This window comes from Cygnus atratus, chromosome 1, assembly GCF_013377495.2.
Source record: "Cygnus atratus isolate AKBS03 ecotype Queensland, Australia chromosome 1, CAtr_DNAZoo_HiC_assembly, whole genome shotgun sequence".
In the NCBI taxonomy this organism is placed as follows: Eukaryota; Metazoa; Chordata; class Aves; order Anseriformes; family Anatidae; genus Cygnus; species Cygnus atratus.
In genome coordinates this window covers 32484328-32506791 of record NC_066362.1, presented here as the reverse complement: position 1 = coordinate 32506791, position 22464 = coordinate 32484328, and the positions used below count along the sequence as shown (strand labels likewise).

Here is a 22464-nt window from a genome sequence, read left to right as displayed (position 1 = left end):
GTCCCACTGGCTCCTGGCTGCTCACAAGAAAAAGGCCAGAGTTTATACTGATTTAGAGCGAGACACACTGAGCAGCTGAAGGTTGCAAAGGTTTGGCATTTCTCAGTCCTGCAGCAGGAGTAGTTACATGATTATACTGCATGTCACAGTGGAGTTGAAAATTCTGTGTTTTAAACCAATTGAGACTTAGGACTTAATTTGTGGTACACAAAGCTAAGAAGGACTGTGGGCAGTATTTTGACATATGTTACGTATAGCTCAGTGGTCACATCACATCTCTCCTCTGTAGTCATATCCCAGAGGATACTAGATCAACTGCTGAGGTACTTCTGAGAGTTTGAGTCTTAATTCAAATTGTTTTTTCAGTTCTCAGATTCCTGGCTGAATTCCTACCTTGGCCAGCATGGCAAGTACATTGAGGGTTTGTTCAGTATTCAAAGGCATGGGCTTATTTTAGAGCTTTTTGTGTCTGAAGGAAGTTTGTGTGTGTATTTTGTCTCCCTCTGTGCCTGTTCCATGGGCACCTCTCAGTCAACTTGCTGTTCCATTAGGAATGCTACCCTTCATATAAAACAGTGATAACGTGATAAATCTGATAATGAAGGACCCATTTTTATCTCTGTCTGACTACATGCTCCTGAAGTTCCCTACCTGTTAACAGAACTCATATTCTGGGACCTATTCATTAATATAGCTTACTGCTTAACTGAAGGCACTAGAAATGAAAACGTGGCAAAGTTCTCTACTTTGCTAAATCCGTGAGTTCAGGTATCTGCAGGACATGCCTTCGTGGATAATGGATCTAGTGAGTGTGTCCGGAAATTCATTCTACCGTGGGTTGTTACCACAATGTTTAGTTACTAGAAGTGTTTCTTTAAAGAAATGAGCATCCCAAAGAAATTATCAGGAGAAGGCGATGTATTTCATCTTTAGGATCTAAGCTTTGGTTTGGAATCCCAGCTGCTCTTTTTGATAGTGAGAGAAGAGATCACAGTCAGTTATGCTGAGAGTCAGCAGCATAATGATGTAAGTCAGCAGGAACTCCACGAGACAGGGAAGTCCTACTGACCTAACATCAGTGTTACCAAGGACCACAGCAAACATTTAATGTTTTGATATGGCACCAGAAAAAAAAAAAAAAAAAAAAAAAAAAAAGCTTTATCAGGCAGCTTATAACTAAAGGGTTAACATCTTATTTGAAGTGGGATCCAATTCCTTCTTTCATACTTCCTTCATACTGTGGGCAATTTACACAGAAGACAGACTACCTAGCACGTACTGTGAAGAAATGAGTTGCTAATATGTAAACAGTAAACTGAGATCAGCAAAACTCCACTTAGCAGGGCCAATAGTGTTAGCCAAGAACTTTTATGGAAATTATTTTAAATTTTACAATAAGTAAGTAAAAATTCAAGTGGCAATAATCAGAATACTTCTGTGAAACCCAGAAATAACAGACATTGTTTTTCCGTCAGATGAATGCATTAATTTCTTCTGTGTGAATTTTCTCTGCTTTTTTGTTGTTCTTTTGAACCAGACATTGACGAATGCTCAGATGGCTTTGTTCAGTGCGACAGCCGAGCTAACTGCATTAACCTGCCTGGGTGGTACCACTGTGAGTGCAGAGATGGCTACCACGACAATGGGATGTTTTCACCAAGTGGGGAATCCTGTGAAGGTCAGTATCTAAGAAAGGTCGGGTAGTGTTATGGCTTGCATTACAGTGGTGTCTAGTATCTCAAGCTGTTGCAGACAAGTATTGTCTTGGGCACTGTTATCAATGAAAGTTAAACCTTGACCAAAGAAATCATTGTCTAAATAAGCATCGTAAGCAAAAGGCAAAAGAAAATAAAGTATGAATATTTCTAATTTCTATGTGGAGCATTAGTGGCTATTTCTATGACTTGCTAAGATAATATGCAGTCAGGCACTGTGCTTAAGAGTCTCACTGGCCTGACATCTGCTTCTGTGCATTAGTGATTTCCCACAGGCCGATAGTAAACACTGTAATCTGTCACTCCACAGTAATCTGTTTATATGTCAGATTCTTTATGTGTATAAATGAGCCTCAATCCAGACCCCAGTTTTTCCACTTCTTTCCTCTTACACTGAAATAATCTGTGATGAAAATATTTCCTGTTGCAAAGAATGATTTTGCAGCCCTAACACTGTTACCCACACTCCCTGCTTTCTCCGTGCTGTCTCTGAATGCTTAAATATTCAGTGCTCACACAGTGTAAGCTTTCCCATCTTACTGTTTAAACTCACATTGGTGGGCTGCATTAGTCCCAAAGGGAAAGAATTGAATTAATTTCACTAAGGCAGACACACAGACAGTTCTCCAGGAGTGAGAATGACCTTTTTGGTATCCCCATCATCAATACTTTATTTCAACACATTTTCACCACAACTGAAAGCCTGTATTCCCAGGAGGAATCAGTGATTTGAATCAGCCACTGCTTTCATGAGTCCAGCTTTCTTTGTCAAGAACTAACTAAATGTGTGTTAGCTGGCCAGGTGTTAGGACAGGAAGGTGCAAAGACTTCTGAAGAAGTTGTGATGATGACAATGAAAAGGTGTGATGCTTCTGATTGCAATGTCACCCTTCTGTCACTCGTGGCACAGGTACCCTGGCCAGGCATTTATGGAAATGTTCTCAATATCCCAGGTTTTATCTTCAACATCAATACAGTATTTGTCTTGTGGGCTGAACCTTCAGGTTTGGCATGTGCCTTGTCAAGAAATCTGAGATGTAAAATGTAGCTAAAGGTATGATGCTTCTAACAGTACCTCTGTTGTTAAGATGTATGCAAACAAGCAATGATTAAGCAACAATTTGTAAGGAAAGGAAAAACCAAGGAAAAAGAAATATGGAGACTGCCACATGTATGCAAAAGTATCAATTGTTAGCATGCTTTGGCATTTTCTACAAAGTTTCAGCAGCACATATTAAACATAGGCAGAGTATAACATAATTAGAATTAATTCACAGATGCCAGTAAAACATCTTCATTGCTGATAACTTTAGTAACAATCAGTGGGAACACTTTCTGTTTGATCAATTGCAGCTCCAAATTTTGGAATATTTGGAGATAGGGAGGAAAACTGGATATTTTATTAGTCTCACTGCATCACTTTTTATAGTATTGAAGCCTGTGACATTGCCTATCAAACAGAAAAACAGTTTGGAAAGTTGAACAGCAGCAGAGTACAGCAGTGCAAAAGCAATTGGTTTCTCCCTTGTCAGATCTTTCCACTGTGAGAGTTACCCCTACTGGGTTTAAAGGCAGTCTGGCCATTTCTTATGTCACTTCTTCAGCATCCCCTGTGTTAGAGGTGATTAGATTGAGCTGTTGGTGGATGGCCTTTCAGGCACTCACTGTAACAACACCGAAGTGATGGGAAATGCAGCTGTAGGGCTTCAACCTCTTACTAGCACTTGCTGCTTTTCCCTTGGAAATAGAATTATGTTGTTCATCATCTTATTTCCAGAAAAGTGGTGAAAGATCAGCTACTTAGTCTTTGAGAATTGCACGGGTTTGGGAAGTCTTAAATTTTACATATATATATATGTAAATAGAGAATTCAGCATAGTATATTACCTGGTACCTTCCTCTTCAACCCCTCACAGCTTTTCTTTAGAGTTTCTTTACTGAGTCATCTTGGTGCTCTGGCAGTTGTCTCAAGAACCATTTTCGTAAAAGAGATCTTGGCTGAGATAGTAGATACCACAGCCTCAAGCTTCATTGCATTCAAAAACTGAAACCACTGAAGGCAAAATCCTCAAATAAGAACATTCAGGCCCAGTTAACATTTACTCTGCAGTTCTGTGTAAGATCCTAATTCCTTTGAATTTGTCCCCTGCAATGTCTAAAAGCTTTCAAGATCAGTTGAAGAGAGAGGCTGTATTGATTTGTATGAGAAGTAGCGGCAGTTATATCTCATTAGCTCTTGGACATTTTGCATACTCCCATGTCAGAAGAGTAGCTCACCTAATTAATGAACTCCCATTGGACTTGCCAAGAGTATCTGGCAGGTACCAGCTGTTGTTGATACAGAATTTAAGAGAGAAATATCTTCACTCTCCACGGATATCAGATTCTTTAAATGAGACAGGTGCAAATGAACAGGTTGGAAAGCATCAATCCAGAATGCCCCAGCCAATTCAAAAAGTATGTCTTTGGTTGCAAGAGTTTACCTGTATATGAACTTACAGTTTACAAGTTCTGTTTTGAAATGTCTTGTAACATTCTTTAGTACTACTGCTGTCCTGCTTCAAGAAGTAGAATCACTTCCTTTCCTGTGTGATAGCACAGGCTGCCTGACAACACAGAGGGCTAGGGCTCCCTGTGATTTTTTTTTCCCCACTACCAAGAATAATGAGGCTACAAGGATGCTCTCTGTTCTTAACCAATGAACAAAGTCCAAACTGGTCAATTCTGTATATAAGTCTCTCAATCTGGAAGGCAGATGAATTGCTGACTGTCAAGATATCTGAATTCATCTCACATTACATCCAGTTTATTAACTAATACATGAGTTTTCTCGTAGTTGAAAAACCACTGTCAGTTTGGAGTCCACACTCAGGTTTTTCTACAGGGCTTGTCATGTTTAACAGAAGCTTTGTTATTGATAGCACTTAAGGAGGCAGGAAATAAAGAATCATTAATCTTCAGCAGATAATCTTACTAGCACTCACAAAGATCCACGGAAATCCATTCATCTTTATTCATGGTCACAGAAGGTCGACAATTAAAACTATGAATTGACTTTTTATCCTTCTATCTTAAATGGAGCTATAGGCATTAAGGCTTCATTTTTAAATTTAGGAATGCAACTTAAACGACACTGGAGAGAAGGCAGATCTGGAGACACATTAGTATTTAAATATTCTGAAGTGTGGACAGAGTAAAAAAATCGGCAGAGTTTCTGATGTTTTATTAGAGGACTAATAAAAGAGAAGCACGGACTGTACATTTTATGAGACAGTGACTTGAACATGTTTACTGTATCAGGTAGCAGCATTTCTATGAAGCTGGTTTTACTGGCATCTGAAGTCTCAGCTCTTCATCTTCCACATCTGCTAAGCACTCTGACAGCTGGCTTGCATGAAGTCACAAATAAATTATTCATAATTCACTTACTCTTTGAAGAATGGTTACTTCAGTTAATAGATTTATTTGGGATAGACAAGAGGAGAAACCAGACTTTCTGCTCAGAAGAGCTTGGGCTCCAAATCAAATATACTCCTTCCTGTTTTGCCTTAAGCAAAAAGTATCCAGGTATCCTTGTACTGTTACCCTGCTGAGGAGGTTGTAAAAGCTAAGGTAATTGAGAATCTTCAGTTGTTTCAGAGAAAAGAAACTATCCGCCATCCCAAACCATCTTTCAACAACATATTTATCAATAACTGAGGTGTTCATCTTTTCTTTACATGAATGACACTAACTGATACAAGAGATTCTGTTAGGAAGCCATGCCTGGGGGAGACCTTTTTTGGCTTTATGTGAATATCATGCATGTAAATCTAGATAACTCATCAGAGGAGGGAAAGTTACAGCTTTCCGTCAGTTACACCAGAGCACGTCTCTTAGCCCTTTGTCACTACCTAGCAAGGATTTTTTTTTTCTAATAGTGCCTTCACAAATTCATGTTCCTTGTGAGTGTATTGCAAATTTTCTCATCTGTTGTTATCAATAACATTTTTGTTGTTTTTGTTCAAAAGAGTATTGGGCTGTCACTTTTAGACCCTGACATAATAGCTCCAAGATCACTTTCCATAATAAATCTAAAAGATGAGTTTGACTTTTGAATGTGTACTTTTCCATGTGCCTTACAATTGAATTTCATCTGCCATATTATTGCTTACTCAGTCAATATCATTAAATACTTCTATATTTCACTGTCAATTTTTGTTTTTAATACTTGGTTAACAACAACCTTTTTCATCTTATAGTTTATCCAGTGCTCCAGATGACTTTAAAGTAGAACATGAGCAGCACATGTTCTGGCACGTATTCCTGGGGAACTTTACTGGTACATCTCTCCATTGTGACAACTTGACCATTTATTGTTGTTTTTTATTACTTACTAGTTAACCCACTATAAATCTGTGAGTGGATGACCCCTTTTATTCCAAGGCAGATAGTTCCTTTAATAGCGTGTGTTATGCAAAAGATCTCATCAAAAGTTTTCAAATGAAAGTAGTGCATTATATCAACTGTATCCCACTTTGAAGTCTTTCTTAATTAGTATGGTAAATGTTTATTCTGAATCTATAATATAATGTCTTTAAACAATCTTCTTTCTATCTGAAAACATTTCATTAAGATTTAATTCATCTTCAATCATCATTTGAATATAACACACAGCCTTTGAAACTAAGTACTACCACAGAGAATTTTTGCAGCCTTTTAAATTACTTTAAGCATGTTGAACTTGCATACATTGTAGTCACCATGTGTCATCAATACGGAGTAATTGTTCAGCAGTGACATCTTGAATCAGAGGCTGCACACTGCTCACGGCCAAGTCAAATGTTGCTTTCTCTCTGTGGGAATCTTTGACTGTCTGTTCCAAGCAACAGTCAGGAAATCTGTTAAATACAATGTTGGCTCACAACCCGGTGGGGCAATTGAAATTCCTGGTTTTATAGAGTTTTCTGCCCTTGCAGTCTCTCAAATATTATGAATGTAGTTTAGTCATTCCAGGTGCTGCCACCATTATGTATAGCTTTAGTCCAGTATTTCTCCTGTTTAGGCATGAAGTTACTTGTGATACAGTTAACTCCTAGTTCTCTTTAATGTCTGTCACTACTGCTCCATCCATGGTACTCCTTTGTCATTGCAATATTAAGTTGTACTCAGGGAAAATGAGAAAAGGAAAATCCTTAAAAGTGTGCCAGATCAAAGCTGCTGCAAATTAGATAAATAAGAACAGGTCCTCAATTGAGCACGAGATAGCTAGTTATATTTTGGTTTTGTTTTCTTTTCTGAGGCAAACCTCCAAGTCTTTAGAGATTTAATGTTCTAATGTTGTAGCAAACAACCTGCTGGATTCCTAAGCAGTGTGTTGTAAATAGCCTGAAGTGAATTGATATGCTTTTTTGGTGTTGTTTTTGTTTTTAAAGAAAAACATAACATGGGAAAGATAATAGCATACTTTGTAGCTGGATATAGTGGAAAATAAACACCCTGTGTCCTCCCCCTACCCCGTTTCAGACACACAAGATGCAGGGGCCAGTACCCTGTCCATATGGCTATAGAATTTGGAAAGCTAGTTATGGCTGTAAACAAGATGTCAGTAACATCATTCACCATCCATTGTCAATCCAGAGAAAAAAAGCTGAACGAAATTTTGCTTGGTGTGGTTGGTTTGTATGCAAGTCTTTTGCAGATAATGACTGAAGTTTGATGTGGATAAATAATCCAGATGAGAATTTCATGCATGCAAGTTTATGTTTCTGTTGATGCGTTGTAAACACATTGCTGTTTATGATTAGGTTAGAATCAAAACCTAAACAGCTTCTGCTTTGACCTGGGATATTTAAATTGCCTTATCCAGAACATTTATTTTCATGAATCAAACAACTGAAAAACAAGGTTGGGATTTTTTTGTAAGTGCTCAATGTTGGATAAACTCTGCTTAATATCAGAGTCAATGACAAAAGCTCAATTATTTTCAGTAACAGTGCACTAACCATTACCGTGTCGAAAAACAAACCCCAGAAGCTTTTTCCTCATAGGCAGATTGTGAAAGGCATTTGCACTTATAGTGCCAAATGCAGACTTAGTGTTTATAAGGTTACTGTTCGTTGTTTAAAGAAAACTGTTTTTATTTACACGACAGCTGAACTTTGCCCAAGTATCTCATTAAATGTCTGCTTTCAGTTAAGTGACCAGGTTATTGAAAAGTGATATTATTCATTTATGACACTTGCTATGACAAAGCTTTGTACATAACAGTGTTTTAAACAAATGAACACAAGTGTCTAGAAGTCATTTATTAAAAATGGCTTCAATGATAAAGAGAATCCTGCTGTTAATCATTATATTTAAATAGGATTTGTGTTTGTTCTCTTCACTGAATAACTTAAGAACAATTAGGTTGTGTATGTGGAGTTCTTAATTTTCAGTTCCCAGATCACATTACTGCCAGTATGGATTTAAGAGAAAAGAGAGGAAAGAGAGTGCAGCTCTTCCATCCCTCTGCTCTGCCCAGATCAGTATTACTCAGACAATTCCTGTTAGCTAGTTGTCTAAAAACCTTCAAGGCTGGAGCCTGCACACCCTCTGCACAGCTGTCTGTTCCACTGATTATGTATCCTTACTGTTGGGATGGGTTTCCCTGTCTGAGGTGCCTGTGACATTTCAACTGTTCAGGTCCATGCAAACAGCCACACTCAGGTTAGGTTCATGATCTCAGTTGCCTTCTGCCCTATTGCAACAATGGCCAACAATGCTTCAGAAGATAGTGAGGTAGAAGATGTGGAGAACTGAGATGATTTGCCCATTCTGGATTATCTGATTCTTTTTTTTTTTTTCCTCTTAACAACATTCTGTGGCAATGAGTATCATAGTTTGTTTATATATTGCACGGAAAAAATATTTCCTTTTATGAGACCTGAATTTGTTGTCTTCCTGTTTCATCTACTGTCCCCTTTCTTGTTTGTTAGGCAAGTGTGGTGAACAAAAGCTCTCAATATGTCTTCTCTGGAGTATTCATTATTTTTTGGTTATGTCTTTCTTGCTGATATTCTTTCAGAGAAGAACAATCCATTACTTTTTAGTTCTTCTGAAATGAGATTTTCCTCATCTTTCTCAGAAGCCCTAGTAATTTTGCAATACATTTTTCTGAGATGGACCCACTATTATTGCACAGTGTATTTGAAGGAAACCCACAATGCTGCTTACTTATACAATGGAATTCTAATAATCTCCCTGCTGTTTTTCATACCAATTCATATTCATGTTAGCAACTTGTTTACTTTTGTTTGACTGGAGCTGCACATGGAATTGAAATAATTGAGTTATTTTGCTTTAAACTGAATGTGCTTAAGGTGAATTGAAGGTTTCATTTCCATTCTTGAATCCAAAGCTGAGTGTTTTATTAAGATTTTATGCTGATGTTGAGAGATATGTGCTGAATCTGATCATATTGCTTATTTTATCTTGTACTGATCTGTTGGACAGTTAAATGTAACAATACTACTTTTTAACGAACTCTAATTAAGAGCTTCAGCCAGACTTGTGAATTGTATATAGACTGGAACTCACTGTATTGATATTTACAATTGCCATAAATCTAGCCTTTGATCTTGTAGTTTTTTCCACATTATAGCACATATCTAGCTGTTTACTTCTTTCCTTTTCAAAGCTAACTTTTTTTCAGATAACTTTTCTCCAGATGAGCAGCTGAAAAAGATAAAGAATATTCAAGTATAAAGCACTTTGTGCTAGCAGTTTGCCTTTGCAAAACAATTGTGTATGTGTACATTGATGAAGTAGGCCTCTAAAAGTACTCTTGAATTCTTTGCAACATGATTATTTTTAAGTCATTTACCTTTATTCACTGAAATCATTAATTTTTTCTTTATTTTCTGTGCTGGGTACAAAGGCTGTAGATGTTGCTGCAACTTGAATAATTAAATATTCTAGTTTGTACACTCTAATAAATGATGCGATGCTTATTTAAATGACCTTACAGGTCAGACATCACCTTTCACATTAACTTTTTGGCAAGTGAACTCAAATGCTCTAGATAGAACCAGCAAAAGGTTTTGAAAGCAACTTTCTGCAGCTTTACTGGTTTAATTGAAAACGTCTTCTGAATGGTTCCTACAAACTATTGCTCTTCAGGGAGTCACGTATTATTTTTATTCTTATGTTTCCTGTGATTGCTTTATTCTAACTACCTTGCTCAATAGTATTATTTCAGGAAGATGTATAAGAAAACTCCAAATATGATGTTTCTAAAGCTGATGTGACTTGAAAAATATTTTTGTGAACTTGTATGTTATTTTTCCCTGTTCTGGTGAAGTGCAAATTAATTTTCAGCTGAAGGCTTTAATGGCCATGAATCATTTATATTGGCTGCCACAAGAACATTTTTGTTAATTGAATGTGGTCTAAAAGTATTACATGGCATGTTTTTTGCAGACATTGATGAATGTGGAACTGGAAGGCATAGCTGTGCCAATGACACTGTTTGCTTTAACTTGGATGGTGGGTATGACTGTCGATGTCCGCATGGCAAGAACTGCACAGGAGACTGTATCCATGAAGACAAAATCAAACACAATGGTCAGATTTGGGTGCTGGAGAATGACAGATGCTCTGTCTGCTCATGCCAGGTCAGTAGAAATAAAACTATCTGCTACAGCAAAGATTTTGGTAGGGATGAAAGGAAGAACATTGTGATTCAAGTAAAATTCCTGTTTTGGCTGCCTTTTCATCTGTGTATGTGGTGCTACACAAAAATGGCATTTTGTAGGGTTTTGGGGAGAGCTTCTCTTTCCAACCTTTACAAGCAGAACTTCTACTTGAGGTTTATTATATACTTCTGGCAGAAAGGGAAGAGTACCACTTGGTTAGCAGAGATGCCACCTATGTTTTCTGGGTGGGAGTAATGGCATTTTCACACAAAGAAACTGCCTAGGCAGATACTGGTGTTGGTGACTAAGGCCAGTATCTCTAGCAGATGGCTATAAATAGAGGTAGATTCTGTCTCTGCAGAGTAATTCAGCTTAGCTTTCTCAAATGCTTGTTGTGGGAAGCCTGATCCCAAGCTAAACGCTGATGACAAGTAAAGAACTAATACACTACTGACAAAGTCCTGAGCATTTCAGAAGCTCAAGTTGCATTGGCATGAGTTTAATTTCATACTAGCTATCATCGTCTTTATGTTAATAGTTGCAAAAGAGAGCTGGAAGTTTAGCAGAGGACTCAAGTAGCATCCATACGAGAATGACAAAACTTAGTGCAATCCATTAAAATTTGACCCTTAGTAATGACACCATTGAGTTTCATCAACTTAGGTGAAGACAAAAATTTATGGTGGTTACTAAGTGTGTATTGTAGTTTCTGCCTCATTGAATTGCATTTTGACAAAGTTATGGTGTCATGGAAAAACTCACAAGCTGGCAGTGGCTTAGCATTGTGCCAACAAATCAAATTTTGGTACAAGAACTGTAGGAGTCATGCAGATTTCTGCCATTACTCTATGTCTGTCTTCCAACAACAGAATGGATATGTGATGTGCCGGCGAATGGTCTGTGACTGTGAAAATCCCACTGTAGACCTATTTTGCTGTCCTGAATGTGACCCAAGGCTCAGCAGCCAATGTTTACATCAGAGTGGGGAGCTTTCCTACAACAGTGGTGACTCCTGGATACAGAACTGTCAGCAGTGTCGCTGTTTGGTAAGGCTCCTGATTACAGCAGAATAGACAAGAGGAAAAAAAGGATATGAGATGTTCTGATCTGTGAATAGTTCATTTTCATGTATTAGCATCCATTTAGTTCCCTCTGGAGTATGTGTATAATCAAAATCTGGTTTTCATGGATATTTGTCAGTATTATCAAGTCTCAGTCAAAAATGCATTTGGACACAATAGACATAATAGAAATTATTTAATCACGAAAATTGTTTTAGCAAAGAGTGGAGGTCATTTGGATGTGACACCTACATAGTAACACTCATGTGATCACTCATTCAGGGACCAATGAGGCTGTATAAGGATATGTATTTATGTAAATATGTATTCATTATCACAGTTGATAATTTCAAAAATGTTGATAGACTGAAATGTGTTTATTCACTCAGACATTTCCAGTAACAGAAAATTTAGTAAGACTTGATGCATTCTTCAAAATAGTGAAATGAGGTTTGAACAAAAATCTTTTAAAGCTTGTTATCTTTTTCCTGGGCAGGTATTTCAGAGTCTTAGGAAACCTGTGCTGCATAATAGTGCTCAGGAAGTTTCCATGACAGAAACAATCCCAAGATAAAAGCAACTAGCTTTTATCACAGGTTATCTCCAAATGTAAAGTGTAGTCCATCTAGCAGCTTTCCATTGTCAGGGTGTCATGAATTACAGCCAGAAAGCAATTTCTGTAGACACTGCTTTCCGTGTTGCTACTGCTAAAATTCAATGAAATAGATTCCCAGGTGTTTCATTAAAAGTCTTAAAAAACAAAACAAAGCAAAACAAACTACAGTTTAGGATCTCAATAGATGTCTCTTCTTTATTCAAGATGCTACTTCCATAACTGAAGCCTGCTTTCTTTCTGTTGTCACAGCGATTTTTTAGGTGACAACGTATTGTCTACTCCTTGTACTGTTTATCGCTACAAAAAATAAATTGCAATATCAAGATCAGTAACTGGTTTTAAGATTGCTTTCATTGTTACCATCATGCAATTCAAAAAGAGAGGAAAATTGACCCAGATAAGAATTTTGTAGAAGTGTAACTTCACAATAATTTCTGCAACAAGAGGTGTAAAATTGGAGCTATGGCAAAATGCTGGGGATTTTTTTCAGCTTTTGCTCTGGTATTGAACCCATAATTCTCAAAACATTAAATACAGTTTTTGTGACTACACTTCTTTCCTTGGGCCACATGCCATTATCTTCACACACACACAAATACACACCCTCTGGAGCAGAGGTAGACCTGTTCCAAAGCAAATGTGCATTAGTGACTTCAGTGAACTGTTCCCTTTGACTAATAGATCTGCAACTTTGGCCTTTGACCAGAACTGAATAGAAGTTAGCCCCAGCTTCTAGGGACTGAAGCGAATAATCAGGCATCTTTAGATTTGTGTAGAGGAGTACACTAACTTCTCCTACCACTATTCTGGCCCAATAATAGTCTATCTTTTGACCTTTTCATACCATGACTGTACCAAACCCATCATGTGACATGCAGAAAGAGTGGTTAAGTTTGGAAGCCAGGTAATCTGATCATAACATTGAAAATAGATGGTAAGTGTTTGGAGGTCCTTTCGATGAAAATGCTGTGATGTTCTTGCTAAATTGGGTTGATTGACACCCTTAATTAAGCTAATGCATTTGTAACCGTGGAAAAGATAAACTCTAGTCCACCCTACTGGGAGTTATACAGCAAAACAGCAGTCTGAATAGAAGTAAGAACTAGAGAAACAGAGATTTCAAAGCAGTTTTGTAGTGTAGACCTGTTATGGCTTCTGTCATTCACAGAAGTAGAGCTTCACAAGAACAGATCCATATTCTGTATTTCACAAAATTCATGGAGAAGTTTCAGCAGCAGCTTGATGCAGAGTATATTGAAAGACATTAAATCTAATGCACTTTTTCAGTAGCAAGCAGAAGAAAGCAACCAGCTTGCTGCATCTCCCACTGGCAATGAATGCTAGTGTTCTCTGCGCTGACTTCTGAGTAGGGCCAGGTGGAAAAACTTAGCCAGCTAAGAAACATAATGCTGAGTCAGAGAAATGGGCAGTGAAACAAAACAATAGCTAACAGTCTTCTCTTCTTCTTGTAATGTTTTTGAACAGCAAGGTGAAGTTGACTGTTGGCCTTTGCCATGCCCAGAAGTGGACTGCGAATTCAGCGTCCTCCCCGAGAATGAGTGCTGCCCACGCTGTGTCGCTGACCCCTGCCAGGCGGACACCATTCGCAACGACATCACTAAAACCTGCCTGGATGAAACCAATGTCATTCGCTTCACTGGGTCTTCTTGGATTAAGCATGGCACAGAGTGCACACTCTGCCAGTGCAAGGTAAAGAGCTTCAAAATTAAGCAGAGATGCCTCTTAGCTTGTTTCGTGGCAAATAAATATTAATGCATTGAGCCTGGTCAGTGGCTAGGTGATGTCAACACTTGTTTTAAAGCAGTGGAGATTACAGAATAAGTGCTCAGTTTTGCTATCTTCACTCTTGTATGTGCTAGAATGATGGTTTAATGGGCTAGCAGGTCAGATGTAGGACGACAGCCCGTGCTGCAGTGTGCTGCAAACAAGTTAAGGGGCTTGGCTTTTCCACTATAACACCTCGGTTCAAGTTTGATTGCAGTTCTTATGGTATAGCTCCATGCTATCTTGGAAATATATACAGTAACAAATAGGTAAGTAAGGCTAGACTTCACACAAGAAATGTGTTCTGTGTGATACTATAGAGTTATCATAACTGATTGATTTGTTCTTTGAGAATAATAATTGCTTTGACAATAATGGGACTAGTTACCTCATTATGTGGCTTTTTTTTTGCTTTAAAATTAAATGTAGGATCAACATGGCATAGAGAACATTTTATAGTTTTTGTAGTCAAAGAAAATCATTGTCTGAGGAGAAAAACTTTATGGCTATGGGTTTATGTGAATTCTTATATCTCTTTTTAAAGATGTGAGAGAAAAGGAGGGTAAAATAAGTTTTTCCATTCAAAATAAGCCCTGTGAGGTGAATTGTACCTATACTGAAGAATGACAGAGTGATCCCACAGTAGCCAAGAAGAGAGAGACAGGAGGACTCATCCAGATATCTTTAATTTTTACTGAAATTCACAGTTGATTTTGGTCTTTATCCTGTATATTTCCCAAGGAAGAGAATTCCCAAACTCTAGAACATGGTACCATTAACTACTTGGAAAAGTGCACATAAAAATAAACTAACTTCAACATCTCTTCCTGGGAAAGTTGGGGAGTAACTGATTGTTGAGCAGAAGCTGACAACCGACACCTTCTTCCACCACTTTTCTGACATAATTCTGTGTGCAACAACAGTTGCTGTTGTCGAGGCATAGTTCTTTTACTATGGAACTGTTACGTGCCAAGTAGCCACGAACATTTGTCTTAATGTTAGAACAGGTCAGTGGTTAGGTGGAAACACTGGTCTGACAGAGTGGCTAGTGGTTTGAAAGCCAGACACTGCTCAAAGGATGTTGAAACAGGCTTATGTGCACAAACCATTATTAGTGGGGCCCGCAACTGGTGGCATACACCAACTGCAATGCTAGGAGATATTTTTGGAGAAAAGAAAAGAAAAGAAAAGAAAAGAAAAGAAAAGAAAAGAAAAGAAAAGAAAAGAAAAGAAAAGAAAAGAAAAGAAAAGAAAAGAAAAGAAAAGAAAAGAAAAGAAAAGAAAAGAAAAGAAAAAAGAAAAGAAAAAAGAAAAGAAAAGAAAAAAGAAAAGAAAAAAGAAAAGAAAAGAAAAGAAAAGAAAAGAAAAGAAAAGAAAAGAAAAGAAAAGAAAAGAAAAGAAAAGAAAAGAAAAGAAAAGAAAAGAAAAGAAAAAAGAGTAAGAGAGGCTATAAGGAATCACAGTCCCAATACCAGCCAGTTTGGGCTTGGGCAGGTTGCTGAGGTTTCTGTGCCTCACTTTCCCTATCTGTAAAACAAATCATTTTTTGTGATTCTTCTCTAAAACACAGCTGAGATTCAGTGATGGGAAATGCTTTCTCATTGTTGTAGCACTAATCAATGGCAATGTGGAAGCGATCAATTCTGCTGATGGCCAGCAGTGTGCTGCTTTCATCTGCCCTTTTCTCTTGAGGCTCAGCAAAGACTGGATCTTAAGCATGAACTAATTTCTATTCAGTGTAGGCAGATATATAAAGTAATAAAATCTATTGCTGTATTATGAATATATAGAAGACTTAAACAGACACTCTGCCAAACCCATAGATTTAAAACATCTCAGGTGAGAATCTGTCTGGCGATGAAGATGTAGCACTTTGACCTTCAGCAAGCAAAATCTTATTCAATTCACTTTCCAGAGCAGTTTTCTTTTTGAAATAAACTATCTGTTCATATTGGCAGCATTTTCGTACTGTAGTTCTGCGTGCAAGCAGCCTGCTCCTGCAGATCAGGTTAATGCTATGCCCAATTTGTATAGTTCTCGCATTCACCCTGTGTCACCTCACTCTTTCCTTGCAGAGCATCACATGGAAGGTCAAAGCTCAAGGCTAAGCCTCTCTAACCAAGCTATAGCAAAAGAGGTTTACACAAATCCTCTAAGAATTCAGAAAGCGGGCATCAGCTGAAGCTGACTTAGCCACAAAACCATGTCAAATCACACGTAAAGGTGAACAGTAAGATTGTCTAACCTTCTGTAACAGAAGGAGTGAAGGACAATGTTTGAATGATTCAGACCTTGGTCTTTAATTAGTGCTGGCAGTTTAGTCAATTAAATGTATTTGGAGTAATTTGAAAATAATATAAATTTTATTTGCCTTATAAGACTCAGGCTGAAGAAAAGAAGTAGCCAAAATGTAGAAAACACTTTCTTCATAATTTAATCATGTCCAAAAGTAATCTGTTCCCTTAATTGCTAATATTTTCAGAAAAAATATCTCAACTATCAGGAAAAACTTTATGGATTAACATTTGCTGGTGTTGCAGTCAGGATGTATTGAAGCATTCAACGCTAAATAAAACCCAGATTCTCTTCTGTGTAATCTAAATAAAACTCCCAAGTGCCCTGTCTTGTTCAACAGCTTTGTGTATTTGGGCAAATGCCCTATACCTTTATGTCAGGAGTATTCCAGTGATCCCAGCTCCTTTCAGTCTGACCGTTGTAGCTATTTGGATATAGACCACAGAAAAACAAGCAATTAGAATAATCATCATAGCCCATACCCTTAGGCAACTGAAGGACACAATGACAATTTCATGAATGCTATCAAAATTTGTACGTGTATTTTACAGATCTACATCTTAAAATCTGATGTAAGTTTTTAAATGGTTCAGCTTGTTAAATTGACTGAGCTTATAAAAAAAAATGCTAATTGTTTCAATTCTCTTTGTTCTTCCTTCCTTTAGAATGGCCATGTCTGTTGCTCAGTGGATCCACAGTGCCTTCAGGAACTGTGACACCAACAACCATCTCTCACAAAGCAGTTTCTGGTTAAATAATTTTCCTTCACAAAAAAAAAATAAAAAAATCTTTAGACCAAAAATTGTACAAAATTTAAACTAAAATTGGATTGTTTTTGTCCATCTAAAGTGCAGAAATGTGATTCAGTTACCTGAATCAGAGTGAAATTTATGGGACTCAAGACAAGCTCAGATGTGTAAACCTTTGTATGAGGTCAGGCCCAAATGTTCTGGCTATTTGTCTGTCTGACATCATTATGCAGAATATTAGGTTAGTGTAAAGTGACATATTGTAATGCTGTACATAAGGATGTCAAGATCCGAACACAGCTAGGAGCTCTTACAGGGTCTTCCAAAGCTTTGAGAGTCCAGCACTTGACCAGATGCAGAGATTTTTGCCTAATCGTTATTGGTTCTGCACAAATGTGTTTGATAGCTCACTGCAGAATATAGCAGATGTAAAAGGGTAAAGCCTTCAGGAATAAAGAACATAGCAGCTAAGATGTGATATGTACAGTATATGCGCTGAAAAAAAAAAAAAGATACAAGCTATTGTAAAAACAAAACAAACAAACAAAAAAAAAACACAAAAAAACACACAAAAAAACCCTAAAAACAAAAATTGTGATGCACAGGCATGGCTTCTTAATGTTTTCTGATGGGAAAAGTCATCAATATTTTCTTGTTTTACTGCACTTACTATTATTTCTTGATTGAATTTGTTCAGTATAAGCTCGTTATTGTGCAAATTTAAATAAATATTTCTCTTACCTTAAGTTTCTGTTTGTGTCATTTTTCCTTTTCAGGGGTGTCATTTTTTCATGTGTGTTGTTATTCCTCCTTCTTTGTCGGCATGCCTGGGCAGCTGGGCAATGCAGGTAGAGAGGAGCTCCTCTCTAGTTCCTCTGCATGTGGGAGCTTCTGCCCAGCACAACCTTTTACCTGTAATTTCTTATCTTTGTTATTAACTTCATGCATGCGAGCCATTACAAGGGATTGAACAGAGCAACTCATATGCCCTCCTACCCTATGTGCCAGTGGAATGCTGCCACCCAGAGTGGGTACAGACCATTTGTCTGACCTGCATCTGTTCAGATTTAAGGGGATGTTCTCTAGATTCCCACTCTGCTCTGAGCTGGTTTGTCTCTCCACAAGCTCCACAGCTGTTTCAGTTGTTTGTGTAAACTACCGTAATTCACAGGGATCACTCCAATATGCAAGCCCTATTTTCATTACTGTACTGTTGGGACAACAAATAAAAGAGGCTGCATGACCAAAGCTGTGTTACTCTGGGAGAGAAATAAAGAATAAAGCAGTGTTTACAAATTAAGGGCTGAAATGGCTGAATATATAAGGAATGCAAATATCCTGTAGGTATTCCCATCAGTCCTGGTGTGTATCAAATAATTCATGTTTCTGGAGCAGGGAAAACAAGAGATGCCAGGCCACTGAGTACACATAATACAAAGGAACCCAAGAAACTAAAAACTTGAAAAAAAGAATATGCAAAATTTGATTAATAGTCTACATTGGACCATTAAAGCTATGAAGATTTTTCAGACCAAATAAACCTTTTTCTTCACACTGTCCATAAATAACAGGTACTCAAGGGATTTACTGTTTCATCCTATTCCTGGCAAGCTATAATCAATGCTTTTTGAGCAGAATGTTAGCTCCTTGAAAAAGAGGCTGCTTTCTCTACAGTGTTTTCTTGCCTGCTAGTAATTGTTAAGAGGTCATGTTTTGCCATCAGCCACAGAGGCACATCTCCAGTTGATTTCAGTGGCAGCTGCATGCCTATTTCTGAGAAGAGATATAACAGAGGGTATAACTGTTTAGAAATTGCACTTCACTTTCATTAAAGAAAAGGTATAAGATAGGTACGGGAAATACATAAAGACTTTTTTTTTTAAATATACAAAAAAAGGAGTGAATATTTTTCAAGCACAAAATCCTGAGGCTCTGTCAGAGGCTGTAGATATGCGGGGCAGATATCCACAGCACAGCTGTAAGAATCCCCATTTTGGACCAGTGAATAGGTAAGTTATATGTGAGGTGAGTGCTCCTGCCCTTGTTCCGCTTTAGTGCATCCCCATAAATCAAATTTAGACCTGTAGCAGATATGAGAACTAGAAGAAAAAATCTCTCCAAGTTTTTTCTCACTACTTGGAAGGCACAGTAATCCTAGCTTTTATTCAAAACAAAAAGGTGTGTAGATGGAAAACAAGCATCTCTTTCCTTTTGTTGCCTACCCTGCTTTGAGTGTTGTAGGATCTTTCTGATATTGCAGGTTCACGAAGCATGGTGCAATACAAAAAGAAACAGACTAAAAAGCCAAGAATTGAGACATAACATAATAGCTAAACCTTGAATCAAATCCTTGGAGAGACAGTCAGTGCCACATGTATGTGAAGAAGTTACACTGCTGAACAAAGCTGGAATTCTCTGCTAAATAAAAAATGGGAATGGGCTGAGTGAATATTATCTAATTTATCAATGTTCAAGGTTACTAATCAGTTGGGAGTTCTTCTAAAGGTCAACTAAGTCCAATGAGACATCTCAGTGACCTTCGTTTTCATTCACATTCAACCGCCCTTCCCCATCTCCGTCCCGTTTTGTCAAGCCGCTAATTAGTAGTATACGTTTTTCATTTTTCTTGAGAAGTAAATTTGAATATTATTAAAAATTGATGTCTAATTTCCAGGCCTAAATTGTCTGTCATACAATATAGTCCATAAAAAATAATTATTATTATATTTCTGTGTTTTTGAACAAAGAAGGTACATTGTGCTCTCTTAGTGGCCTTTCATTATGGATGCACTGTTTGCAGTACTAGAATTCAATAACTTCCATAAAGGAATTGTCACCTCTCTGCAGAGTAATTGCCCTAAGTTAATAGACCTACAGATATAAATGCTGAAATGTCTTCAGTTCCAATACTGAAGTCAGTGCTGTGGCGAAACAAGTTGACAAAAAGCAGCAATGCTGTAAACTGTTGAAAAGGAAGCTAGCTGTGGTGCTGCACATTTGCTGCACTTTTTACAAGGATGTCTAAAAGTGGGTATTTACACAGGGAGCGCTGTAAAGCTGCCCTTGTTCAGTGCCAGCATAGGCTTTCCACAAAGTGTGTTGGGTGTAGCAGAGTCACCCCAGGTACCTCAGAGAAGTACGAGGTTGTGAGCTGCAGAGCCCAGACCTCAGCTCCTGCTGTGATAAAGCAGCAATAGCAGCTGCCTTCAAATGCTGGGCTCTTCAAATGCTGCAGATATGTATGGGGCAGCCCCTGCCCCAGCCCTCTCCATGGGCATGGTGAGTCTCACCATAAGTGGGTCACTTCTGTCCACGCTCTGGTAATGTGCTCAGCTGCAGGGCAGGATGTGCTGGCCAGACAGCACTCGTGGGCTTCCCCCAAAGCACGAGTCTCTGTGCATCACAGCGTAGCACCCGGCTCATGCGGCCTCCCCCGATTTCTCAGCCAAAAATAGCAGTATCTTTAAAGTAGGGCTCAGCTAGTTATTTTTTAATGGTGAAACTAACTTACAGGCAAATGCAGTTTAACTTGTCCCCAAACCAGTTAATAATTTAAGTTAAAAATCATCAGATAACTTTTGCTTACTGTTTAAGAAAATGTTTCGGAGGAATACAAATAGGAAGACCAGAGCAGCTCTGGCATCTCCTGAGTGCACAACCCATGGTGAAGAGGCTCTGGAGCACTGGAGAGGTCCTGCAACAGCTGCGGCTTCTGCCCAAGCCAGAGCAGCAGCCACCACCGTGTTCTGCATGCTCATGGGCCCTGCTAGCTCTTCTGTTGCTATTTTAATTTCTAATTAAAAATTTAAAACTTCTTGTTGCTTTGGCACTATGGCCAAGTCTCTGCCCTGGGAGGAAAGAAAAAGAGCACAGCTGGATTTCTGACTAAGAAGAAGAGTTTAAAGGAGGGCCTGAAAGGAAAAAGACCATGTTGCTTAATTCCTGTCTTGTTCATCAGCCATCTGAATGGCCACTAGCATGGCTCTATTTCACTTTTTTTTCCAGTGGTGGGGTTCTAATGCAAAACAGTGTGTATATATATATACACACACACACACACACATTTATATATATATATATATAAATAAATTGTTAAAATTAATTACACATCTAGGTCTGCATTACTCAGTATTTTCTTATTGCCAGAGTGTACACGGTCTGTAAAATCCCAGATAGACATTGTTTAATATAACAGGAGGTTTGCACCCTTTATTCTACTAATCTGTTCATGGACTACTTCTATAACATGAAACTGTAACTACTAAAAACCATAATAATCTATTGATCACATAATATTTCATCCATAAAGGAGCCAAAGTCAATTACTATGCTTCATCTTTAAAATCTGTTTTTATCAGTAATCTCATTTTGCTATTTTAAACTTCAAATGTAACTCCCAGGATGTCATTTATGTATCAGCAGCATCACTTGGAACTGTAAAATAAAATTGTTTAAGGACTTATTTTAGGGCTGAGTCATATTTGAAAACCAAAATAACTAGAACTACATCAGCACAGCCAGAACATTCATCTAAAAACCAGCAGAAATAAAATACTGACTCAAGTGCAATTTCATGGTAGGGAGGGAGTGCAATTTCATTTGGGGGAGTAAGGAACAAAACAGAAAAACAACCAGCAATCCCACCGAAGCTAACTCGGTCTTCTCCCTGCTTTTAATGACCACTGATTTAAGCAAGAAGAAGGATGCAGCTTTTTGCATGGCTACACTATTTCTTATGAGAAGCTCTGCAGCTGATGCTGCTTTTGAATATTTCATCTGGCTTAGTGTGCCACAGCCCTTTCCTGTTTATTTTTTTAGAAACATTAGTAAAAATGCAAAAAAAAAAAAAAAAAATTTAGGACCATCACAACACCTGCAGTTTTATTTTTATTTTTATTTCTATTTTTAGTTTTAGTTTTAGTTTTAGTTTTAGTTTTAGTTTTAGTTTTAGTTTTAGTTTTAGTTTTTTCCCAGGGCTGGGACTGGCCCTGGAGCTGCACTGCAGTGGGTGCCTCCTGCCTCCAGGGCGGCTGCAGGCTCTGGCCCCCAGGGCAGGGGAGCAGGTGGGGGAGAAGCACTCCAACCAAAAGGAGTGCAGGAATAGGATTGGAACCCCTCCAGGAGCACCCCTATCACCCCAACACATGCAGCCCAAGGAACAGGAAGGCTGAGGTCTGCCTTCTTCACACAATAGTTCTTATTCCCTGATTTTTTGCCTTATTTAAAATTATTGTTAATTTATTTTTTCCCCAAGGAAGAATCGAGAAACCAAGCTCTTTATTTGATTTCCAAGACAAAAATCCTTTGCTTGCCTCATCCCCACTGGCTATGGGCAAAACATAGGTGCTCACAAACACACCTCAAAGTGCAGTCGTCCCCCAGCATTGGTGTTCTGTGGTTATACAGCTCGGTAGAAATTACCTTGGACACCTGAGAGCAAAGCCCTCCTACAGCCAGCTTTTTCTCTACAGGATTTTTTGGTGGCTACACCTGTGGATACAACTTTATGGTCTTGGACCAGGCACCCCCTCTCCCCCTGCCTAGTCATGGCTGGGCTGGCAGCAAATGGATGTCAAAGCCCAGCTA

At 38.2% G+C, this 22464-nt stretch overlaps 1 protein-coding gene across 1 annotated transcript in view; it reads left to right on the top strand.

The window, feature by feature from the left end:
- The window catches only part of NELL2 (neural EGFL like 2), a 148122-nt gene extending 130667 nt beyond the window's left edge, over positions 1-17455 (top strand). Inside the window, exons 16-20 of the mRNA XM_035544105.2 lie at positions 1538-1678; positions 10158-10351; positions 11242-11418; positions 13535-13759; positions 16795-17455. Coding sequence (XP_035399998.1) covers positions 1538-1678; positions 10158-10351; positions 11242-11418; positions 13535-13759; positions 16795-16845 — 788 coding nt within the window. The 3' untranslated portion in view covers positions 16846-17455. The remainder of the gene's footprint in view (positions 1-1537; positions 1679-10157; positions 10352-11241; positions 11419-13534; positions 13760-16794) is intronic.
- Positions 17456-22464: the final 5009 nt, after the last annotated feature.